At 38.6% G+C, this 24,951-nt stretch overlaps 3 protein-coding genes and 1 long non-coding RNA gene across 4 annotated transcripts; 3 read left to right on the forward strand and 1 right to left on the reverse strand.

Annotated features, from left to right (window-relative positions):
- The first annotated feature begins 139 nt into the window (after positions 1-139).
- LOC135586341 (L-type lectin-domain containing receptor kinase SIT1-like) lies at positions 140-6,685 on the forward strand. Its single transcript, XM_065143825.1, has 3 exons — positions 140-1,408; positions 5,188-5,471; positions 5,871-6,685. The coding sequence occupies exons 1-3, from the start codon at positions 339-341 to the stop codon at positions 6,683-6,685; spliced, it is 2,169 nt and encodes a 722-aa protein (XP_064999897.1). The 5' UTR covers positions 140-338.
- Positions 6,686-8,648: 1,963 nt separating this feature from the next.
- LOC135633517 (F-box protein At1g10780-like) lies at positions 8,649-10,925 on the forward strand. The gene is made up of 4 exons (XM_065143054.1): positions 8,649-9,043; positions 9,327-10,097; positions 10,189-10,469; positions 10,552-10,925. Exons 2-4 carry the CDS (start codon positions 9,341-9,343, stop codon positions 10,786-10,788), a joined length of 1,275 nt encoding a protein of 424 aa, XP_064999126.1. The 5' UTR covers positions 8,649-9,043; positions 9,327-9,340; the 3' UTR covers positions 10,789-10,925.
- A 5,695-nt stretch (positions 10,926-16,620) lies between these two features.
- LOC135632823 (probable transcription factor At4g00390) lies at positions 16,621-19,536 on the reverse strand. The gene is made up of 2 exons (XM_065141620.1): positions 18,505-19,536; positions 16,621-16,849 (listed from the first exon to the last, which is right to left on the reverse strand). Exon 1 carries the CDS (start codon positions 19,465-19,467, stop codon positions 18,517-18,519), a length of 951 nt encoding a protein of 316 aa, XP_064997692.1. The 5' UTR covers positions 19,468-19,536; the 3' UTR covers positions 16,621-16,849; positions 18,505-18,516.
- Positions 19,537-20,289: 753 nt separating this feature from the next.
- Positions 20,290-24,618, forward strand: LOC135633362 (uncharacterized). The gene is made up of 4 exons (XR_010494979.1): positions 20,290-20,511; positions 20,625-20,701; positions 23,339-23,392; positions 23,725-24,618. It is a non-coding gene; the product is annotated as an uncharacterized LOC135633362 (long non-coding RNA).
- The last annotated feature ends 333 nt before the right edge of the window (positions 24,619-24,951 follow it).

Raw genomic sequence — 24,951 nt, forward strand, 5'->3', positions numbered from 1 at the left:
TTGTCCAAGATTAGGTGAATTGTCTCTGAGCTGTACTTCTTTTCCCTCTTGTCCAGGCTTAGATAGATGTCAATCTCACATAAACAGTGCTAACAATTGTTGCTAGTCTTTCAACAGTGCTAATAATCTGCATAGTCTTGCAGAAAAAAGAATCTGGACTGTCTTCATCTATGTCATCTGAGGCTCTATTTCATGTGGACACCATTGATTGCTTCAGCATTCGGGAAGCAGTAAGGAAATGTCTACTTCATGACATGGAGATCCATATTGTCATGCATCGAACTGGTCAACCGTAGAGCACCGTTTATATCTTCTTGTTCAGTCTCAGAAGGTAGCATATGAACGCAGATATTGTTTTGATCAGTGCAAACGACCTCCTTACTTCTGCTCAAAGCATGCCTGCATTGCCAGCTCCCCTTCCACGTCTTCTTCTTCTCCTCCTCCTCTCCATCTATTCTCCAACTCTGGCCACCGAGTTCCTCTTCAATGGGTTCAAAGAAGCTGCTAATTTGAGCTTGGATGCCTCGGCCCTTATCACTTCCAATGGAGTTCTCCAGCTGACCTATGACAGCAAGAGACAGATAGGTCATGCTTTTCTTTCTTCTCCGGTGCACATGCTTCACAACCGATCCGTTGCCGCCTCATTCAGCACGACCTTCGTGTTCGACATCGTCACTGTTAATGGCGGTGGCGGCGATGGCCTGGCCTTTGTGGTTGCCACCTCCAAAACCCTGCCTGGAGCTGAGGATGGCCAGTTCCTTGGACTCCTCAGCACCCAGAACAATGGCAATTTCTCCAATCATCTCTTTGCCATAGAATTCGACACGGTGAAGGCCATTGGACCATTCACTGACATCGATGAGAACCATGTCGGTGTGGATAACAACAGCCTCGAATCAAATGTCTCAAAGTCCGCCGCCTATTACGCAGATGGTGGCAAGAAGGTGTCGGTAGATCTGCTGAGCGCGCAGCCAATCCAGGCCTGGATCGACTACAACGGTGTCACAAGCATTCTGAACGTGACCATCGCTCCGCTGCCGCTCCCCAGACCACGCCGCCCTCTCATATCGCACGCCATCGATCTATCGCCAATTTTCAAGGAGTATATGTACGTTGGGTTCTCCGCCGCTACCGGAAAGCTCACAAGCTACCACTATATCTTGGGTTGGAGCTTCAGCACGGATGGAGTCGCGTCGAACCTCGATCCATCTCAGCTGCCCCTTCCCCCAAGGCAAAAGGAAGCATCAACAGCTTCAAGAACTAGTAGACTGAAGACCGCAGTGGGGGCTCTCGTGGGGTTCCTGGTCTTTATAGTGTTGATTGCACTGCTTATAAAGTCTATTAAGGATGGCAACTTGCTTTCATTAATTCAGTTAGTGAAAGAATATAATGGTGGTAGCTCAAATTAAAGAGAGATTTTCTAAATCATATGTTTAAATTATATATATTATGGTGATTGATCCTTAAATTATAGATTGATCGAGGATTATAGTATGTAAGGAATACAGAATTATTATTCTATATTTGTTTTTGTAATGATTTTATTAAATTTTCATTAAGGGTGTCAATCTTGATCAAAAGTACAGATGTGAGAAACACATAATTAACGTTAGATAACTTGATCTCTAATAAAGTGGAAGTCGATGATAATATGTTTCATGCGAGTGAAACACTGAGTTGGAGTATAGGTAGGTGACACCGATATTATTATAATATATTGTAAGAGTGGATTAGGATGTGATGTCGAGTTTGTGTAGTAGATTGGTAACCCCATTGAGTTCTGTAGTGGTAGTGGCGATGACTTTGTGTTCCGCTTCAATATTAGATATAACGATTGTGTTTTATTTCTTGAAACTTCAACTAATCATATTTGCTCTAAGGAATACACTATAGGTTATATAGATATTCTATCATCAATATTGTTTGTTCAATCAGTATTAGCGAAAGCATAAAGATAAATAGATAAGTGTTTCCAGAGAAGTTTATAATTAAGGGTACCTTTAAGATATTGTAGGATATGTTTTAGTGCAAACCAATGCATAGTGAAGTGCATAGCGAAGGGCTGATGCATAAATTGTGATAACTTATTGACTACAAATGAAATGTTTAGACGTGTAAAAAATAAATATTATAAAAATTCAAGTACTTGTCGATATTGTGTGAGATCTGTAGTAGGGTTATCATCATGTAATTTGAGTGATTCAATGAAAAAGAGTAGGGTGGCAACTTCATTCATATTTTATATATTTTTCTTTAGTAATAAATCTCGAATATAGTTCTTTTAAGATATGAAAAATCTAGAAGATGCAAATGTTGCTTCCACTCTTAGAAAATAATTTTAAGGTTCTTAGGTCTTTCATTCAAAATCGATATGTTAATTGCTTAAAAAATTACTTGATATCTATGAAATTTTATATGTGATGATAATATTATCTATAAAAATTAGGAAATATATAGTACATCCCTTTTATTATTGTAAAAATAAAGAGCTATCGGATTTGGAATTGATAAAGCCGACTAATATAAAAAATGAGCTAAGTTTGGTATACTAGGCTTTAGGAGCTTGATAAAGTTCCTAAATAGCTTTTCATAGTTTACAAATTTGGTTTAGATATTAAGGGTGGATGACAATGCTAAGGGGTTGCTACATAAAAACATTTTGAGTCAAGGTCTTATACAAAAAAAGCATTGTTAACATCTAATTTACATGCATGAAAATCTTGAGTGATAGCTAAACTCAAGATGAGTTGAATTATTGTTGATTTAACAATTAGACTGAAGGTCTCTATAAAATCAATACTTGATTATCGGTGAAACTCTTTGACTACTAAGAGTGATTTATATTTGGCATTGATCCATCTGGGTTTTGCTTAATTCAAAATATCCACTTATACTTGATGATATTTTATGTGAGATGACATAGTACTGCTAGTTACATGTGCCCTAAAAGCCAATCACGTGAGTGATGACACGTGCATAATCTTTTTAGTTATTATTATTATTATTATATTTTTTATTTTATATTGTCTGATTGATATATTATGATGTTCATGGATCTGTGTAATGAAAATTTGATCATGATGAGATCATGATAATGAGACTAACTTACCTGTAAACATATACCATAAATATTCTCGGTCATAGGTTATTTGAGATAACCGAAGAGATCGGTGTACTATATATCCATCCATGTGATGGGGCAGTTAGTCTTATAGTTGTTTGTGTGGGGACACTAAGGATATAGTATAGTTGCTTATTAGATAATGAGTTCACTGAATAATCTGCTCATGAAATGCTTGATGGTTAATGATACATCATTGTTAGATAGCGATTCCGTGATCTCAGTTGTGTGTTTGATCCTTAGACTTAAGATACCAAGGATGCCCTGTATGAGTACTCTACTCTTTGATACCAGACTTATAGGTCTGAAAGTTCCAAATCTAGTCTAATCGGTCATTGAGAGTAGTAGCCAACCTTACGAGGGCAATTGAGTATTAATATAGGATCATCCACTCTCGGTGTTATAAGAGGAATATCTTGTATATTTTCGCTCAAGCAAATCACTGGCCATGGTCATTTGTATTGATAGAGAAAAGAGTTCTCTAGGAGAATCTGATGAAAACGAGAGTAGATTCTGTATAGGCCAGACAACACTATGTTTGATATACAACCTTTGAGATATTAGATGGATGAGGGACTATAGACACGATAACTGAGGGCAGACAAGTCCAATAAATTGGATCCCTCCCGAGATTATGGCGTAGTAGCATAGTATGTTCATAATCGATGAGTTGAGTGAATTATTATGAGATAATAATTCATTGAACTGGAAGAAGTTATGATAGGTACAACTTACGGCTAGCTCGGTATTGAGCCTAGAGGGTCATATATATATAGTAGATAACACGACGAATAGAGGATTGAATATATGATATCCAATAAACCCCTATTTTATTGGATCCATTGAGTGAGACCGAATAAAAGCTTAGAGTGAATAATTGGATAGAGATTCAATTTTCATTAAGCCAAGGATAATTGGATAGAGATGTAATATCCAATATGCTATGGTAATTGGATGGAGATCCAATACTAAATAGGGCAGGATCCATTAGGGTTAACAACAAGAGCTCTTTATAAAAGGGTGTTGAATCTCAGATTTTGATAATGAAATCAATTTATAAAAATATAATCTAACATGCGTTTGAGTAACGCATGACTAATCTCGATCAAGGAAAGATAATTCGATTGATGTAGAAAGAAAAAAACATTGGGCTAGAGTAGAACATGTTAGAAGATTGTACGTCAGGCTGGAGGACTAGTCGACGTGCTGGAAGAACTTCGTGTCATGAGTTCAGGCATCGGGCTGAAGGATCGAACATTGCGCTAAGGAAATCAGAAGTTGCGGGAGGTCAACATGTCGATTGGGCAATACGCCGAAGAAGATGATGATGCACTAAAGGATCGGATAAAGCGTCGGATGAACTAATGACATGTCAGATAACATAGAATTCTAGTCTTGTAATCGATTGTGTCATTATTGGTCATAGTTAGGTCATAATTGAATTAGTTTTGGGTGTAACCATGCTAACTCAATTAGGCGCCCATTGAATTGAGTTGGGACTGCTGGAAAAGTCAAGAGCACACTTTTTTAGGCTGTCAGGAGGTGGAACCACCGCCTAGTGTTAGTGCTACAGGTGATGGTACCGTCCAGCACAAGTAGTGGTACGACCCAAAATGAGACCTTTTTGGCTTCATTTTTTAAGTCATTTGAGGTTTATAAATATCCTCATAGAGTTAGAAGTTTTCTCTTTAGCTTGTGAAAAAAAAAAAAAAGAGTTGTAAGGATAGTTGATCTTCGCAGAAGATCGATAGTAAACTCACCCATGTAGGAACTCTCGTCCTGCCCACCGATCCACTCTCCAGTGTAGTTGTCACCGCTATAGAACTTGTACACCCCGAAGCCATGCCGCAGCCCCCGCCTGTACTGCCCCCGGTATTGGTTGCCCTGCACCCAGCTCTCAATCCCGCACTCGTCGTACTTCCCGTCGATCCAGTTGCCCTCGTACCGCCCCTTGGCTAAGAAGTTGTAGACGCCGCTTCCGTTGCACCGTCCCTTATGGAACTCACCCTCGTAGTAATCTCCATTGCTGTAAAACACGACCCCCTCGCTAATGATCCTCCCACCAGCCTTCCTTTCCTTCCGATTGTCGTCGTCGCCGATGAACTAGTCGATGGAGGAGGCTCGATGGGCAGCACCCCCGCCACTGTCGGAGCATCGACGAGCAGATTACATCACAATGGAGACGAGTGCGAAGACGAGGACGAGGTTGGCGAACCATGGGGAATCGTCCCGGAGGTAGAGGAAGAGGAAGAAGATAAACACAAATGGGAGGGAGAGAAGGAGGAGGTCATGATAGTGGCGAACAGGACGACGAGGCTTCTAGTCCTCCTCATCAACCAGAGCGACGAAGGTGAGGCCATGGATCGAGGATCGAGCCGTGGGTGAGCGGAGAAGGGAGGATTATTGTATGTAAGGAATATAGAATTGTTATTCTATATTTGCTTTTGTGATTTTTTAGTATGTTCCATAAGATTGAATTTTTATTAAAGATGTCAATCTTGATGTAATTAAAATATTATGTAAATAAGAGATTTTGTGAAAGAGTCGACTAATTGATCAAAAGTAAAGACGTGAGAAACACATAATTAACATTAGATAATTTGATCTATAATAAAATGAAACTCGATAATAATATGATTCGTGTAAGTGGAACACTGAATTGAAATATAGATAGGTGACATCGATATTATCATAATATATTGTAGGAGTAGATTAGGATATATTGTGAAATTTGTGTATACTAAGATAGTTCATAGCCGAGATCTAAGTTTAGGCCGGATGAGGCACAGGAACTTGGTGCAGCTCCAAGGATGGTGCAAGCGGAACGAGGACCTCCTCCTCGTCTACGACGTCATGCCCAATGGGAGCCTCGACACCTTCCTCTACGACAACGACAAGAGCCAGCAACTGAGTTGGAACCAGAGGTTCAAGATCCTCAAGGACATAGCTTTCGGCCTCCTCTACCTGCACGAAGAATGGGAGCAAGTGGTCGTCCACAGAGACATCACGTCGAACAACGTGCTACTGGACGCCGACATGAACGCAAGGCTGGGTGATTTCGGCCTCGCTGGACTGCACGAGCATGGAGAGAATCCTCACACAACCCATGTCGTAGGAACTCTCGGATACATCCCGCCGGAAATGTGCCACGCCGGCAGGGCTGCTCCCAGTTCTGACGTGTTCGCCTGCGGCATACTGCTCTTCGAAGTGGCCTGCGGCCGGAGGCCGATACAGCCTACTGCTCCGCCGAGTGAGCTGGTGTTGATGGAGTGGGTGAGAACATGCCACATGGACGACAAACTACTGGAGGTTGTGGATCCAAGACTGGGCGGGTTGTACCCGGAGCAGGAGATGAAGCTGGTGCTGAGGCTTGGGCTAAATTGCTCTCGGTCCATCCCTGAAGCGCGGCCAACCATGAGTCAGGTGACGCGGCATCTCGACGGCACCGACGACCTGACAGATGATGTTGCATTTGTGTTCTCAGAAGCCGATTCAATGGATTTGGCATCTCGGCTGTCGATCACTTCATCTTGGAGTGGTATGGGCTCTCGGTCACTCCATTAAGGGAACTGACAAAGATCTTGTGGTCATCGGCTCCTACAGGGGAGGTAAGAACAGAAATAAGGAATTCTGTGCAGCTCGTCACCTACCACTTCACTATAATTGTAATATTAGTGTTTTTTTTTTCGACAAAAAGGTATGTAACGAAAGTATAATTTAAACTCAAAATCTTACTATAAGTTATCAAGATCTTTACTAACTAAATTAAATGAGACATTTGATATTAGTATCTATCACCTCTCTGTCCAATCATTTCAATAAACACAACCTCATGTAATTCTTTTTTTTTTTCATCTTGTTTGTTATAAATCGACTTCTTCCACAAAGACGAGATGGACCTCGTGATATTAACATCACTGATTGGTCTTTATTGGCTAAGACTCACGAGTTACACGGGTTGAGTCGTTTTGACAGGCTTAGGGTGCTCGGCTTTCCAGGTCAAACCGCATATGATTGTATCGGATGGGTCATGCCTTGAACACACATGTGAGCTGGATCGTGCTTCATCATATATACTATCAAATTAATTAAAACTAAAATAATAATTAAATTTATTTTAAAAAATAATAATTTTTCATAAAATCCATTTAACATGATTTCATGAATAACTACATTAATGGCATCATAATTCATGCAATTTTAAAATCCAAAAATAAGTAAAATCTCAAACTAATTTAACATACAAAATTATTAAGATCTCAAACAAATTAAAAGTGAATTAGTTTACGGTAACCCAGCCAAGTTAAATGTGCTATAAGTGAGAAGTGTTATGTGTGAGAAGAGTTATAGTAGGAATTGATTATTTATTTACAAAAATAGTTAGGCCTGGTTGGATAATTTTCTTCGAAGATTAGAGAAACATTAATTATGATGATCGAATGATTTCTTCATTCAATTTTGAAAATATAATATGAGTTTTCTCTGCTCATAATTAGGAGACAAAGAACTTATCCCATGCAGTGATGCCTTTTTATTTACTATCGAAGGGTAAATCATCATGTATCCAACTACTCTATAGTGATTAATATGAATGAATACATATTTGGTTTTGTATATTATTTTACATAAGAGCACCAGCAATATTACTCCACTTATCAATACAAACATCATATTGATCAAATATCTAATTTATATCCATGATCTTTCATATACTTTTTTTGTATTTCTATATATTGATATCTGCCTTATATATCATACGCATAGTTGAACATGTGAATGATTTTTTACCAACATAGTATTATGGATCTTTCATTTAAATTCTATTTTGGCATTCGTGCTTAAAAAGAAAAACTTCCTCTATGATCCATAATATACTGAGTTATAGAATAATGTTAAATACTTGTAAAAAAAATAATATGGCTCTTGAAGATAGATTCATGCATGATGTTATTTTCTTGACATGTAAGTTAATTTATACCTAGGCATGACACTTTGATATCATTCGCGAATAAAAACTGAGGTATGCTACCGAGGAAGTATCAAAATAGGCAAACCTTGAGGATGAATTTGGAGGGGACTTCCACCCAAAATAAAATTTAGATTCATTTGTATTTTACTAACTCCTTTCCAGAGGGTAAGCGGATGACCAACAAAAGAAAAAAATATACGAACATTTTTTAATGCAAAAGAGAAGAAATACAAAATTTTAAATCAAAAAAATCATGAGGCCTATCACAAATATGCATAACCACTAATTTGCTTTCGTATCCACTTTCCTAAAAATTCTTATATTAAGAAATTTATAAATTACTAATATATTTATGATAATATTCAATATTATCCATCAACACCTTCGAATCGTATTCCCTATAATTTAATGAGATTTCCTCGTTTCACATCATTTGAAGATTCTGCTGTATCAGAGATTCCCCATCGTTTCAAACTTCAAATCCGTCTCTCTCTCTCTCACACACAGACCCAACTGAGCCTAACGTCCAGCTTTTCGAAAGATTCTAAAATGAGCGGGCCAAACCCGATCCTCTCTCTCTTCTTCTTCTTCATCTGTCTGCGTGTGCTATAATAGGACATCCCTCGGGCCCCACTCCCCCGAGGCTCCAACCCTTTTCGTTTCGCCCCCATTTAAAATTTGAATCGGCCGCACTCCAACCCTGAATCCCACCGCCTGCCGCCGTCTCCCTCCCCCTTCCTCACCCCCGTCTTCTTCTTATTATATACTCCACCCCCACCACCATCCCCCGAAGAAGAAGAAGAAGAAGAAGAAGACGACGACGACGACCAGAACGACTCTCTACGCCCATCTCCAGTCGATCACCTCCCTCTTTCTCGCACCCGTAATCTGGTAGACGCAGATTACAGACCTATTCGTGTATTTGCTTTCGATCGAAGCAGGCTCTACACAAGGTCTGATTTCGCTGGTTTTCGTGTTACATGTACCAATGCGGATTTTCTAGTCGTTGCGTGCTTGATGGTGTTGTGGATCTCCGAATTTGTCCCCTGTTTTGTCGGTTTTTGATTCGGCGCTTTGAGTGGTGGTCGCTTGCATTTGTTGTGGTTGCAATTCATCGTCTCTCTGGGGCATTTCCTCGAGCATTAACCTGACGTCGCTGTGGTTGCGTGCTTCTTTTATAAGAGATGGGATTTGGTGGATCAAGCAACGGTTTGATATTTGATTTGTGCTTTGCAGATCCTTCTCCGAGGATGAACTCGGTGCCGGATGAGATTGTGGAGCACATACTATCCTTGCTGAGCAACGCGCGCGACATCGCGGCCTGCACCTGCGTCTCCAAGAGCTGGAAGGAGGCCGTCCCCTACATCCCTTCCCTCTACTTTCCACGCAACTCGTTCGATGGCGCCCTGCGCCACGCCGACGCTGACGCCACCATTGGACGCATGATCGCCGCCGCCGCTTGCCTTGAGGAGCTCGTCATCTACTGCCCGTTCTCCTCCGCGGCTCTTGCGTCCTGGCTCGCCCTCCGTTGCCGATCCCTCCGCCTCTTAGAGCTCCGGATGGACGGCGTCGCGGATAAGGCGGCGGCGGCGGCGTCCGACGGGGAGTACCCGGCCAACGAGCTGGACTGTATCGGCGTCGTCCGGGGGTTGGAGACCTTGAAGTTGTGGGGCGTCTCGTTGACTAGGCCGCCAAACTGGAGCTCATTCGCGCGGCTGCGCACGTTGGAGATCATCGGGGCGACGCTGCGCGACGCGGCTTTAAGGGACACGGTGCATGCTTGCCCCAACCTCACCGACCTGGCGTTGCTCGGGTGCGATGGGGTCGGCGCGGTCTCCATCGAGCTGCAGCGGCTGGAGAGATGCCGGCTCGATTTCTTGGGCCCAGGGAACTCCTCCCTCCACATGAGCTCGCCGAGGCTTGAGGTCCTGGAGATCCAAGGCTTCAGCTGGATCCGAGTCGAGCAGAACCATCGTATACGGAGGCTCTGCATCGCCAAAAATGCAGGTGATTCCACAAAACCAGAGACACTTTGCACGCTCGCTTGGTGTTTGATGATCTGTTTCAATGGATTGAACAAATCACTTTGCACGTCTAGGTAGGGTATACAAGGTCGATATGTGGAAGCTATCAGACCTAGAGTTCATGTCGCTTCGAGGAGTTCAATGGAGCTGGAATGCCGTCAGCTCCATACTCCAATGTGCAAGCGAGGTGCAGCACCTGGTCATGAAGATCGAGTTTTGTGGCGATTTTGACACGCTCCAACCCTTCCCGGAGATCGACTTGGTCGAATTCTTCAACAACCATCCCAAGCTGCGCAAGTTCGAGATTCATGGCGCACTCTTTGCAGCCTTGTGCCAGAAGAACAGCCTGAAAAATGTAAGTTATTAATTGACCCCATTTTGATTGCTTGTAACTTCAAACAATCGGCAATCCTCACCTAAAACTTTTGCGATTGCAGTTGGACTCGCGGTTCATGATTCCTTGCTTGGAAGAGGTTGTCATCACTGTGAGGTCTCCACTGAATGCGGAGCAGAAGCTGAACACCCTTGAGTCGCTGCTGAGGTACAGTGTGAAGCTGCGGAGGATGGCTATTAGAATCTCACAGATGAAGAACTGCCATGAGGCAGCTGATGATTTCTTCAAAGAGATATGCAAGTTCAAGTATATGAACTCTAAGATAATCCAGATTGAATAAACCAGGTTCCTCCTCTAATTAACCTGATCAATTGACTTGTCTGGTTCACACTCTCTTTATGATTCAACAACCATTGAGCTGACAATTCACCATTCTTGTTTACTTTCTTCGAAATATCATCTTTTTGACAGACTTTATATTGCAACTGAGTTTTTCTTTGTGTTTTTGGTATTCAATCTGCATCTGATGGAACCTGTTGAGGAAAACAATTATTCTTATATTGATCTCGATTCAAATTTCAAATGTGCAACCTGCAAAGAGATGTAATTGCATTCTTCTCTGATGACTAAAAACTTCAAAAGCATTTTTGTACTTACAATAGTGTGAGCTTCAAATATTTTAATGTATTAATTTCATTGAGTCAAGTTCATCGAAACAATTCCAATACTAACATAAATATAGAGACCATCTCATTATTTTCTTTCAGCTTTTACATGGTGACAAAAGAGCACTTAGATACTTGACATTCCTCCTAGTGGATAATATATAGGAAGCATCTTCTGTAGATGTTGTAGATGGAAACTATGATGAAAGGCTTTTAGATTGAACCCTGTGGACCTATTACTTGGTATCCTATTTCAGATTGCTCAATTACATGATGGTTCTTGCATCATCAACCTAACAACTGATGCATCTCTATTTTCACTCATTAGGTAACTTGAAATATCAAAGTAATGAGCAAGTCAATATTCCCAATTTAAAATAGCTGCTATCCCTCAAGAGCTAGTGATTTTTGTACTTTTCCCTGAAAATTTTTGTGCCCTCTGGTATTTGGAGATCTGCTTTAACCAACTATCAATTTCATTGTTAGAACAGAGATGTTTGAATTTTGAATGATGTTAGCCTTTTTGAGGTTTGGAAATAGGGTTTTTTCCCTTATGTATTCATGTAGCACATAAATTCCTTCAAACACTTAGATCTTTGATATATTTGTATATATATATTCCAGTGATTGACATCCATTTAGAAAATTGAGGGTAGCTATAGATAATTTTAGTTAGTTTAAACTTAAAAGATACATAAACATATAAAATACTTAAAATACTTTTAATATTTATGTAATCATAATAAGATTTTAAGGAGTATTGTTGCCACTTACAGTTTTATCTAACAATCAAGTAATAGATATTATATGCACATCATAACCAAAGATAATGATTAGAAGATGACTAACATGCTTTAGTACAATATATTGACTTGACTTATCTTAGCTCTAACTTATGCAATGAGCACTTTATATTCATATTGCAACTAGTAGGGATGTAAAAATGACTACAGTAGTGCTTGTTTTCTTAGATTCTCATGTTAATGCTTAAAGCATGAGGAAGCTATCATATCTTTGAAGAACCACTGCATGTTTAGCAACACCACATTGTAGTAGCCTAATCTTGTTGTCATCAACATCTTCACAAAGAACCATCCACAATTGGCTGCGGCACAATGATGATCTGTTTTTCTGGAAAGGATAAGAGTAATAATGTTCGCAGATGGCAATTATTTGAGCAATGTCACTATGTCATGTCATGGACTATCAAAACTTGACCAAAGAAATAGTTGCAGGATTAAGCATACACTGATCCGACTCTCCATTTACAACACGAAGGCTTAAGAAATTAACTATAACAAATAAACCCTGCAAAAGTATCTCTAACTGAATCAAAATTACAAAAAATTTCTTTTTGTTGTCCATTAATTTGAAGAGTTGCAATTCATATCTTTGGTTGTAAATCTCACTCAAGTTTACAAGTTACATCCAATTAACTCTTATTGGTCATAGCATCAACCAAAAATAACATATAATATTATTAGGGAAAAAAATGTTATTGATGTTGTCGTCGGTACAACGTGGCTCTCATCCATATACGAGGAGTTGTTTGAAGTAGAAAATGGTCTCTCCAAACTTGTTACTTGCATAAAGATCGAGATCTCTTCGATGGTTAAGTCGAGGTCCACCTATTTTCTCTTTGCTAATATAGAGTTTAGGATATATTTTTATACTAACCTTAAAGAGAAATGATATCCTACAAAGATCTCATGGGCAAGATAATTTATTTATAATCGACCAATACAATCCTTCTGAAAAATATTCCTATGAATATTTCACAAAAGGAGTTAACCGATTCGAACTGTCTTTTGGGCTTTCAAGAATATTCTTATGAATATTTCACTAAGTTAGTTTGTAATTGATACGAACTTTCGAGAATATTTTTACGAATATTTGATAGAGAAGTCAATTTGTAATCGATCCGAACTACCTTATAAGCTTTCAAAAATATTCGTACGAATATTTTTTAGTTACCTTTTCTATCAGAGACCATGTAAAATCATCTCCAAGCAAGCTCGCAACTCTTCCGTGGCAAGATTTTGTAAAATGGTATCCGTCATAATGGTAATTTGGCCTGTGATAACCAATGGCACAGTATCATTCTTTCCATTTAATGTAAGGTCCATGATTAAAAGAAACTAAGCCAAGCAACAAATATGTGTGGGTTCAATCGATCATCTTGGGAAACCCATAACCCAAGGCTTTTTGTCACAGAAAATTGTAATAGGTTTACATAATAAGCCACATTTCCAGGCCTCATGGCCAATATACTTTGGCAGAATTCTTCACACTGTCATCAATCTACTAAGACTTGTGCTCCACTAAACTGCGATACTTACATGGTTACTAGCAACTAAATACATCATGAAAATATTTATTTTCCAGGGGAAGACAACAACATAGCGTCATGCAAAATCTTAGTATCGTCCAAAGCATCTTCTAAAAGTTGGCAGTGGTGACAATAGAACAATGCAATTCGATAAGCAACAAGCGTTGATCTCAAATGTTCATTGTAACAACAAAAGATCCTTGTCGAGCTGGACGTAAGGGTTCATAAAAGCAAAAGCTACAGAATTATGATATAACTCGAGCCTAACCAAATGATCCAAGTCAGTTTTCGAAGAGCAATGAAACAAATCAACCATGTCCTCTCCTCCAAAATTGATGAGTATCGGATAATTACTTATCTTAGATATTTTTTTCTCACGTATAAATAGATAAGACTCAAATAGATACGTGACATGATGTTATTGAGAGATTATACATCTACTATCATCTCTCCATAATCATGTGAAGTTATTAAAAATTATAGATCTTCTCTCGTCTCTCGTTGTCCTTAATTCATTGCTCGTAGTGTTTCTATAAAGAATAAGAACAAAAAAGAAGACGAGTTTAGTTTTCTTTACGTATCGGCATCGATGTAACTTTAAGATCCAATGATAGTGCACTTGTAAATTAGATAAAAGTTTTCTGAATGACATCGAAATATACACATTGTATATTTGATCTATTGTTATTTGATTTTAATTTTTAGTATTAAAGTTTTTCACATAATAATAGCATAATCATGATTTTATGCTTACAATTTGTATCAGAATCATATTTTAAAATCAAATACATTAGATCATAAAAGTATTTCAGATCTATTTGTTACTACCCTTCACTTGCGAAAAGATATTATCCGATTTTGATTTATGATATTTGAATGATATATTTGTGTTGTCAATTTGTTTTCTATCCCGTCCATCTTATCACCTGCTTGCAAGCGATGCGAGGGTACTAATGTTTAATTGATAGACCATTATTAACAGCTTGTTGTTGATGATAGTATTGTTGAGGGTGATAACCTTCGGTGGTCGCTAGCCTAATCGCGAGCAACAATTGAGTATGCAGCAGAAGCACCATGGGGTGCGATGATCAGCCTGCCTTGGACGCAAGTGGCTATATCACTATGTGTGGTGACTATAGTAGTGCCATTGCATGTGGCTGTAGTTGTGGCAATTGCCGCTATGTGTGACGATTGCGACATTTGCTAGTTGTGACCGATGTCAATTGGATGTCACAAGCTGCGATTCCCAACAGTTGCGTAGCGTACACATGGGCACAATCATACAGCGCGATGATTGTGGGAGTCGTCGATAAGCGCATGTGTATTGTCGCGCAATGGGACGATCCATTGGCGACACTTGGTTAACGGTGCACCACGAAGGTGTTCGACTAGTGAGGAAAGCGATACTAGGATGCGATGGTTAGCGAGGTCGTCGATCGACCACATGAGAAGAGTAGCACCACCATGGCAATGTGTAGGTAATGAAGGATAATTGCACTACCAAGTCATGCACATGGGAGCGGTGGAAAGTAACGATGACGATTGCAAGTGAGGATTTAGTCTTTTAAGAAAGATATTTTTATTTTAAATAATTTTAAATTATGTCCTTAAATTTATTTTCTATATACATCCTCAGCAAAATTATAGTTTTGACCTTAAGAAATTAAAATTTTTTGACTTATGTCCTTAATTATAGAATTGACATTTGATTTATTTTAATCAAATATTTTGATCAATCTTTATTATGATTATATTTTGATTCCTTGACTAGATTTAGACTCGATTAATTAGATCGAATTCGAATAAAGTCAAATTTTGATCAATTTTTTATTTTGATCTTTAATTTTTGACTGACTTAATTAGGTTGATGTTTAGGCCAAGTCTCGAGTACCCAATTAAATAAGATCGATTGGTTTAAGGATTTTATAAATAGTTTGAGCATATATAATTTACATGAGTGTGTTAAGTCTTGATTAGAATTGTTGAAAAGATCATACACATAACTACTAAAAGGTTCTATGAAACAAATAATTGACATAAATGATAAAAAAAATATATAAAAGATTCAGTTTTATGATAATTATGAATAATATTTAAAACTTATTATAGTATATAATTAGTATATTAAAAATATTTTAAAGATCAATTTAAATTTATTAACAAATCATTAGCTAATATGATAGTATGATAGTATTTGAGGAATTTAAGATTATACCCTTAATATGACTAACAAAGATGTAAGCTCAAGAACATTGAGCATGAATTTAATTGAGTTCTATAATTTATTTTAAATTTTATTTTATTTTTTTAATTTAACTTATTTAAAATTTATTATAATAAAATTAAAAATAAATAAAACTTAAATGAGTTAACTAATATATATATTTAGAAAAAAAAATTAAGATTAAAATAAAAAAATTACTCATATCATTTTAGATAATATTCGAGGAGTGAGTATAATATATTTTATCTAATTAAATATAACTTTTAAACAGAATACCACCCAGTTTAATGACATTAAACTACAGCCATCAATATGTATAAATAAAAAAAATTCTCTAAACGATAGCAAATGAGTAAGTGCTTGAAGACACAATTCCATCATTGTGAGCCGGTGCTGTTCGAAGCACTTTCACGTGTGAATCGGCATCACTCGTTCGCCACTTTGACTTACCTATAGTTAGGTCAAAAGTACCAGTGACCGTGGCGGTTTGGTTAGGATTTGTTCCGACGACGCCAAGTTGGCAGCGGAGGAAGAAAAAGATTAGCCACTTAGATTTATGCGTTTTATATGTAGTTCTCTACTAATTAATTATATTAATTTGCAGTTGATGACGAATATACACTATTGATTAATGCATTTTATATGCAGTTCTCTACTTCTCAATTTTGTAGACTATAAATGATTCCAATTTAGAAGGATATTCTTTTTCAATTCAGTTAATCTATTCGGATTGAACCGAACCAATTTTAATTAAAAAAACTAACACACTTAATCGGATTGAACTGAACCAATTTTAATTAAAAAAATACTAACACACCTAAAGTCCCAAAAAAATCCTAAAATCTCTATTCAAACTTAAATGAGTTCATTGCTTCTTTCGACTCTACAACTCCTTATAACCTAGAGCTTCTCTAACCACCATGAAGGCAAATTGTTCATTAATAAAAAGATAAATATAGGAAAAGACTTTATTTGAAAGGTACTTGAATAGGGTTCTACTTCTGACTTTGGTGGTACATACCTATTCTGTTTATTAGATAAATTTATGATCATACCTTATTGCTCTTGTGCTTGCTCTTCAAGCCCTTTTTGTAGGCACTCCAGGCATAACAAGGCAAAATTGCCATCCCATGCATGGTTCATCCACAATTAGTACATTCTGTGTACCACACATTCAACATATCTACAATAAAGTTACAAATATGTACATGAGAAAATTGAATGCAGCACTACTTTTAACTATTAAGCATCTCAGGAAGTCATTAATGAGGTTAGTAATTTAATGCAACACACTATAGGGGTCGAAGCACACATAAAAGGGCTCTGGGCAAAAAAAGGATAATAAGATGATCTCAGTCGTTCAAATGTGGAAAGAGAACAGAATATTTGGAGAAAGAAACACACACTTTAAAGATGACAAGCAAATGGCCAAGAATGAAGGGGCCACTGGATAAATTCAACAACATATATCTAAAGGTTGCAAAAAAGAAAAGAGGTAAACTGACACAATTAAAACATTATAGATTCTTTTGCCATAAACTGCTGAGTCAATGAATATTTGGTTTAGTGAGTCTATAATCCCATTTTCGTGCTATCAGATTCTGATAGACAGATGGACAATATGGTATAGAATACAAACCTGCGGAAACTGTCAATGAAAGTGGTTTAAAAGCAGAATCATGGAGTCACATGGATGCATAGACAGTGAAATTTTTATCGAATCCAGTGTGGAGTGATTACAAGTTTCTTAGGATGGATTTCTGTGATATACCATGCTGCACAATATGTTGATATTACTGATAGATTAATGCATTAGGAGCTGCAACAACAAGATGTTGGCATAAAGATAAGAAAACATATTGTTGCCATCAATCTAATTAGTTGCTTGGTCAATGGAGTGAACTAATTTATTGTTCCTCATATGCTGTCCATTGTGTTGATTTGATCTCAGATGCCATTGTCACTCCAGTGTGGAGTGATTACAAGTTTCTTAGGATGGATTTCTGTGATATACCATGCTGCACAATATGTTGATATTACTGATAGATAAATGCATTAGGAACTGCAACAACAAGATGTTGGCATATAGATAACAAAACATATTGTTGCCATCAATCTAATTAGTTGCTTGGTCAATGGAGTGAACTAATATATTGTTCCTCATATGCTGTCCATTGTGTTGATTTGATCTCAGATGCCATTGTAAAAGGGAGTAAGCCAAACAAGTGCAAGCACCCATCACAGGCACAAGACTCTTAAGATGTATAACTAACATAAGACAATGTGCCTGGTGCATAAATTTATTTGAGAAAGGGAGATTGTGAGATGTTAGAACTGGAGCTAAATATATATATAGAACAAACCCCTAATCTTGAAAAGCAATCTTCACACAAAATGCAACCAAAGGTTCATGCTATCATCCAACTAGCAGACAAATAAAGGCTCATATTGAAAACACAATTAGGAAAATTCTTGATAATGACAAAACGCCAGAAACAAGATTTAGTATATGGCCAGTTAAGCTTAAATATATAAAATTGCCAAGTGGCACTTGAGGTCATTGCATTGCAAAGACAGATCATGTTTTGTAACAAATAAGATGTTTTCACTCAATACCAACTAGCATTTTGGTACAATGCAAAGCAACATAGTTAGAAACATTAGAAACACAATGGAAATCTTCAATACGAGCCAATATTAACCAGGAAAAGAAGGAGCAATCATAAGAACTTAGACAACTATCAACAGCAACAGTGACACTAGGGAAAGACAAGTATTCTAAGTCGTAATTGGGTGCAAAAGAGCAGAGCAACCCAATGTTTAAAGAACGTACTTAACCTGAAGAAGAAGCTACAATCTGGAGCTCTTATGGGCCTCAAGCAACAGCTCAGATATCTCTTTCAACATATCAAGCCGCTTCATCCATAATTCCATCTCGGTCTCGCACTGCTTCCTCAACTTCTCCTCCAGCGCCGTCCCCTTGGACGGATCAATCAACTTCAGCCCCTTCTCCAAAAGCACCCCCGACATGCACCGCCCGTTCACCTTCCAATACGCCGCCGCCGCTTCCCTGATGAACGGGTACCTATCATTGTCCCCACCCGTCTCCTCCTCCTCGCCCTCAGCGTCCGCCGCGGCGGCCACGTCCCCGCTCTCATCCTCCTCGGTATCCCCATGTTTGACCTCCTCGGCCCAGACATCGGTGGACAGCTCGTAGATACGGCGGTCGTGGGCGGTGGCGCCCGCGGCAGGACCGGCGGAGGCTGAGTGGACGAACTTGCTCTTGAGGCGCTTGAGCTTGTAGCCGGCCTGATCGGCGGTGAGGTGGGGGCCGACGGAGCTCTTGATGGAGGCGAAGAAGGCAGCCATGGTGGGCTGCTTGGGAAGGGCGTCGGTGCGGGAGCGGAAGGCGAGGGCGCCCTTGAGGAGCTCGACCTCATCGTGCTCCGACCAAACCTTCTTCTGCCGGATTTCGGGGGAGCTCTTGCCGCCGAACTCGCGGGGCTTCCGCTTCCGCTCGCTACGCCTCGACGTGGCGGCAGGTGAGGCGGCCGCGTGGGGTTCCGGGAGGGGTTTCGAGACAGGAGGAGTCTGGGGGGCCGAGCGGCCACCGGGGCCGCCGTTGGTGGAGGGAGGGTCCTCCGTGGTTGGCAGTAGGGAGTCGGCGGCAGTCGCGGAGGAGTGAGAAGAAGAGGAGGAAGAAGAAGCTTTGTTCGCGGAGTGTGAAGCGAGGCGTTTGGATCGCATGCTTTCAGGGGGATTTGGGATAAGAGTCAGACAGAGGGGAGGAGACAACGGCATAAAGAAGTCGCCTTCAACATCTCATCTGCTCGAGGAGAGAGATGGGGAATGGGACGGTCAATTTGCCCCCAAAACACAAGAATATTCTTCGTAGGGAGATTTCTGGGCTTTCGATTTCGGATTTTAGATCCGCTTCAGTAATTGGGCGATTATGGGCCGGATCGGCCTAAAATAAGCGCATAAGGTTTGGGCCGGGCCTCGACTCGCCTTACAAATCTATCCGTAGACTGCATTCGGTATCTTTATATACTATTGCTGCTTTTACAAATCCATTGATACGATGTCCAGAAATAGCATATCTACCCTTAAAATTTTCATTGTCCACCAAGCATTAGTTTAATTAAAAATATATATTAAAATAGAAAAACCAAACGATATATTACTTCGAGTTAAGAATTTTCAATGTATATACGTCCACCAACCATTAGTTTGAGTTAAAACTATATAAAATATTCCTAATAGACTTTACAACATAGTAAGTTTTTAAAGTATATAATCAACAGATTAAATATAGGGATGCATGTGCAAGTGTTTTAGCTTGGGAGGACAAATATGATATTGTTACATTTCCTAGAGGGTCGATATGTAAAAGCGTATATATTAAAGATTTTTTTAAAAAAATCTTATTTACAAACGCCAATCGTTTAACTCCATCTCTCGAAACAAACGAGGAAAAGCTACAGCCAACCAGCTTCGACCACGAAGGCAGTGATTGCCTGTATCGTCTCAGTCAGGGGACGCGTATATTTCCCGTACGAGACTGCGGGTCGCGTGGAATAAATCTGACGAGACCCGCCGCCTCTCAGAAGGGCCAAATGTTCCTGGCATCGATGATACAGGCGATCACCACCCCGAACATAGTGACTAACGCAAGAGTAATAGAACAAATCACTTCGTCGTCTCTGCCCTCTCCGTCCTCAGAACTGGTATAGGGAGGGAGAAGACGAGGAGTGGGAGGGAGATCGCAAGATGGTGCTGTGGGGTTCCGCTACGACGAGAGGCGCGTCGGATTTATTAAGGGATTCCGTAGGGTCTTCTACCAAGGCAAGCCACCTTCCTCCCTTCCTACCCTTTAAGAAGAGTACAAAACGTTGGTTTTTAATGGTTTGTTGCTTTTGGTGTCTGAATCATTTGATCTATTGGGTGGAATGTAATAGGTAGCACAGACCACAGAGGGACTCCCGATTTCCCCGGAAGAACCGTCACTTTGGAACCCCTTCGCAGAGCAATCTGTGTACTCTCTCTCTCTCTCTCTCTCTCTCTCTCTCTCTCTATTCCCTTTACTGTCACGATTAATGATTTGTGTGTGATTGTTTGGACTGTTAATTACGGCGACAGAGAGAATTTTTTGTTTGCTGGATCTGTTGAGTTGGATACTCCTTTTTTGAGGGAAGAAACTTCTATCCATGACTTTTTACCACTGTTAGTTGTGTCTGCTCAGTCGTTCTTTGGTTTGAGGGCAAAAAAGCTTCTATACATGATTATACCTATCAGGCGTAAATCGTGTGTTTTGCAACAAATTGTGAACGCCCACCGTGGGGCTCGAACCCACGAACACAAGATTAAGAGCTTTGTACTATAACTGGAATTAATTTTTTTTTTAAGTTAGAATGCCGTATATTTTAAAAAAAATGTTGGCTCTTTGTAGAAGTTTCATACTGTCAAACTTGATGCATGTTGTAGTTCTGCAGCTTTGCCAGACTGTTTCTCAAGATATTGGGCTCTCAGACCTCTATTATCTAAGGAGAAATAAATGACAGTTTATCTCTGGAATTGTTTCGTTGGCTTGTAAGAATATCAAGGAAGAATAATAAGGCTTTCTTGCAAAATTTGTTTCAATAGGATAAGTAGATGACTGTTAACTCTTGGCATACATATTGGAGAAAACTCTTATAAGCATAGTTCAACTTGTAGTTTGGAAAACCTTTGCGCTAAGCTTTTACAATTTCATTTCTCTCATATTTTTGTTTTCTATCAAATTATAGAATCTTCACCTTTGAAGTTTCACTATATGAATATATGGTCTTTGTAAATCTATTGTAGTGTGAAATCTTTGGTGCTGTTGTTAGCTTTAGAAAAAAGATGGTTTCATTGTGATATTAACTGGAATCATGTTTACCTGCAATCTATCTATTTCTTTGGAGCTCCATAGATAGTTTTTTCACTATGAAATGCTTCTATTCATTGCCTTGCTGTCATAGACTTGGTAGTAACATATGTGATATCAGAACCCTTTTTTTTCTATGATAACAATATGCTTACAGAGAAATTAAAATCATGAGCTATATTATAAAATTTTGGTAAAGAGTTATCGAAAATATGATAAGGCTTAAAACAAATATCTCTAAAATCAATTTGATTTTATGCTCGAAAGATTAAACGTAAAAACTATTTATTTATTAAAATAATTAATAAAAAAGTATAGAGAGAAAAAGAAATATTTGCATATGGGCTTTATCATGGTTCGCCTTACTAGTTTGTATCGATGTATCGATCAGTTATCGGTACAATACCTATCGAGCCATACCAACCTGTACTGAGCGTACCAACACATGGTACATAGGGATAGACCGATATACTACCCGTATCGATCCCCTGTCAAACCAGTATGCATTGCTCGTATCGAATGATATGCTACGGTACGATGAACATTGAGCTTTATTGACTTATAGAAAGCCTGTGATAGGGTTCTTAGAGATTTATTGTGGTGAGTTTTAGAAAAAAAGGTACATTCACTAATTATATTGATATTATTAAAGATATGTATGATAATATAACTACTAGTATTAGAATTATAGAAAGTGTGTCTAGTGAATTTCTTATTAGTATGGGATTACATTAAGGATTCTCATTAAGTTCCTACCTTTTCACATTGATAATGGATGAATTTACTAGTCATTTACATAATAGACTTCCCCAGTATATGTTATTTACTGATGATATTATCCTAGTTGATGAGAGCCTAAGTAAAATTGATTATAAACTTGAACTATAAAGATATGGAGAGATCGATGAAGACATTATTCATTGAATAACAACATGATGGTTAAAACGACAAGGGACATCAAGAGTCTTGTGTGATCATCGAATACCTTTGAGATTAAAAGAAAAATTTTATAAAGTAGTTGTGTAACCAACAATACTTTATGAATCTGAGTGTTGGGCAGTTAAGAAACAACATATATAAAAAGTTTGTGTTGCCGAGATGAGAATATTGAGATGAATGTGTGGAGTTACTAGGAAAGTTTAGAAAAGAAATATTTTTATTCGTGAACAATTAGGTAATGCCTCGATTGAGAATAAGATGAGAGAAAATCGTTTAAGATGGTATGAATATGTGCTTAGGAGACCTCTAGATATAGTAGTTAGAATAGATGAAATGATTAATGTTAATGATATGAGGAAAGATAGAGGAATATCTAAAATGATTTTAATGAAAATTATAAATAAAGATTTAAGTATATTGAAATTAACTAAATATATGACTTTTTACAAATCTCAATTGTGGTAAAAGATCTATGTAGCCGACCCCAAATAGTTGGGATTTATGGCTTTGTTGTTGTAATAACAATCTGCATTTTGATGAATGATAAATGCTCACAAATAAACATGTTAGATAACTAACATATGTTGTTACATGTGTTGTTACATGTGTTGTACAAAATATATTGTTGATATACATACAGTTAGATCACGTTATAAGCATTAGAGTACGAGGAAGCAGATATATAAAAAGAGATGTGTAAACAATTGATATGTTTTCTTGTACCTACAAAAACAGATGTTTGTTTTTGTGTTTGCATTTTTCATTCTGATATCCTTTTATTGTTGTATTTTGCTTAATGGTTTCTTTTGTTTCATATGCTTCTAGTGGGGAGTTGCATACAAAGTTTCTGGTGAAGAAGATCAGAGGATTGCACTAGAGGTAGAATTCTATAATATTTATCTTTATATTTAATTTGCATTAGATATGAATTTTTATTTTTGGTAAAATACACATTCCATCAGCTTGGGCTCTTCTTATTAGATTGAGTTAGACACTATATCAAATATAGTTTTAACAACTACAGTTAGACATTATAACAGCATTGTGTCCGACTGTAACCACACAGATTAATTCCTTCTTGCACGAGTCGCTATTATGAGGTTGAATTTTCTCTATGGTAATTAGTCTAGTATTGATATCAAAGGATGTGTTTGCTTACAATAAATTATATTTTGAAACACATGCTTCACCATTTTTTAAATCTTGTGTAGGGTTTGGTGTACAAAGAAAACAAAAGTTAGTTTTCGGATTTTTCTTACTGTAAACGCGATCGAGGATAAAGGCAACAAATGGATCTGTTTATCTCTACCTGGAAGAGTATCTGGGACTGAGCCAAGTTCGGAACGACAAGAAACAGAAGCAGAAACATCGAAGGACAAAAATAGATCCTCATCTCTTCCTTGCTTTCTTCCGTCGAAGGAGGGAAGGATGGAACGGGATGGGGATGGGAGAAGTGTGAGGGCTAAGGGCACGTATATATAGCTGGAAGTGGCAGGGCAAGTAAGGCATGAAGGGAAGTAGATAAGCGTTGTTGTTGCCCATAACCTGCGTGGGGTCACCGGTGATTGGAAGAAGATAGGGCGAAGTCCGTTGCCAACTCTCACAAGTAGATAAGCCTTTTGATTACTGCAGCGTCTCGGGCACGTTTGATGGCCACATCCAACTGTAGAAACGGCTCACATCCCTATTGTCGTGGCAGTCGAAGACTAGTGGAGAGGGAAGCTTCAGGCTCATTCTCACAGAAGGAGTTATTACCTTGTGGTCCTTTTCTTTTCCGTCCAATATAAGACTGTGACGAGAGACATGGCCGTCCAAAACACGCAAGCGGTTCAAAGATGATGAAGCAATTTGCATCCCTCTGAACCCATATCATTTCATTTCGAAGCTTCAATGACTACCTATGGACACAGTGCCATACCACCTTACCACTTTATCGTATGAATCATGCCCCTTACTTGACCAACCGAACGGCAAAAGACAAGCTTAATCCAGCAAGCGAAGCAAAAACGCACATTTCAAGTGGCATTTATGCTCTTCCTGTCATGTCAGTGTCTGTTCTCCATCATTATTGACTTATCTTGCCCAACATAGTATCGATTGAATCATCATAAATTGTTTGTGATAATTGGTAGTGTTAGTACTTTCCCTATCAGCTAGAAAATTATATGTGATAATTGAATCATCATAAATCTTTGCAAGCCTTACATTTACTACTCTTGTGCAGCACTCGATCTGCCGAATCTTATCGAGTGTAACACTTTTCCAATTTGGCCATGGGAAAGAATCAATAATATTAGATCAGGACAGAAAGATGCATCACATACCAACTTAAGACTGCAGCAGCAACACATCCACTGTAGTGAAATGGCCAGTCTCAAGAACAAAATAGTTATTCTAATATTCTTCAAGCAGTAACTCCTCAAATGCTATAAGGTTTG

Source organism: Musa acuminata, chromosome BXJ3-3 (genome assembly GCF_036884655.1).
Source record: "Musa acuminata AAA Group cultivar baxijiao chromosome BXJ3-3, Cavendish_Baxijiao_AAA, whole genome shotgun sequence".
Taxonomy (NCBI): domain Eukaryota; kingdom Viridiplantae; phylum Streptophyta; class Magnoliopsida; order Zingiberales; family Musaceae; genus Musa; species Musa acuminata.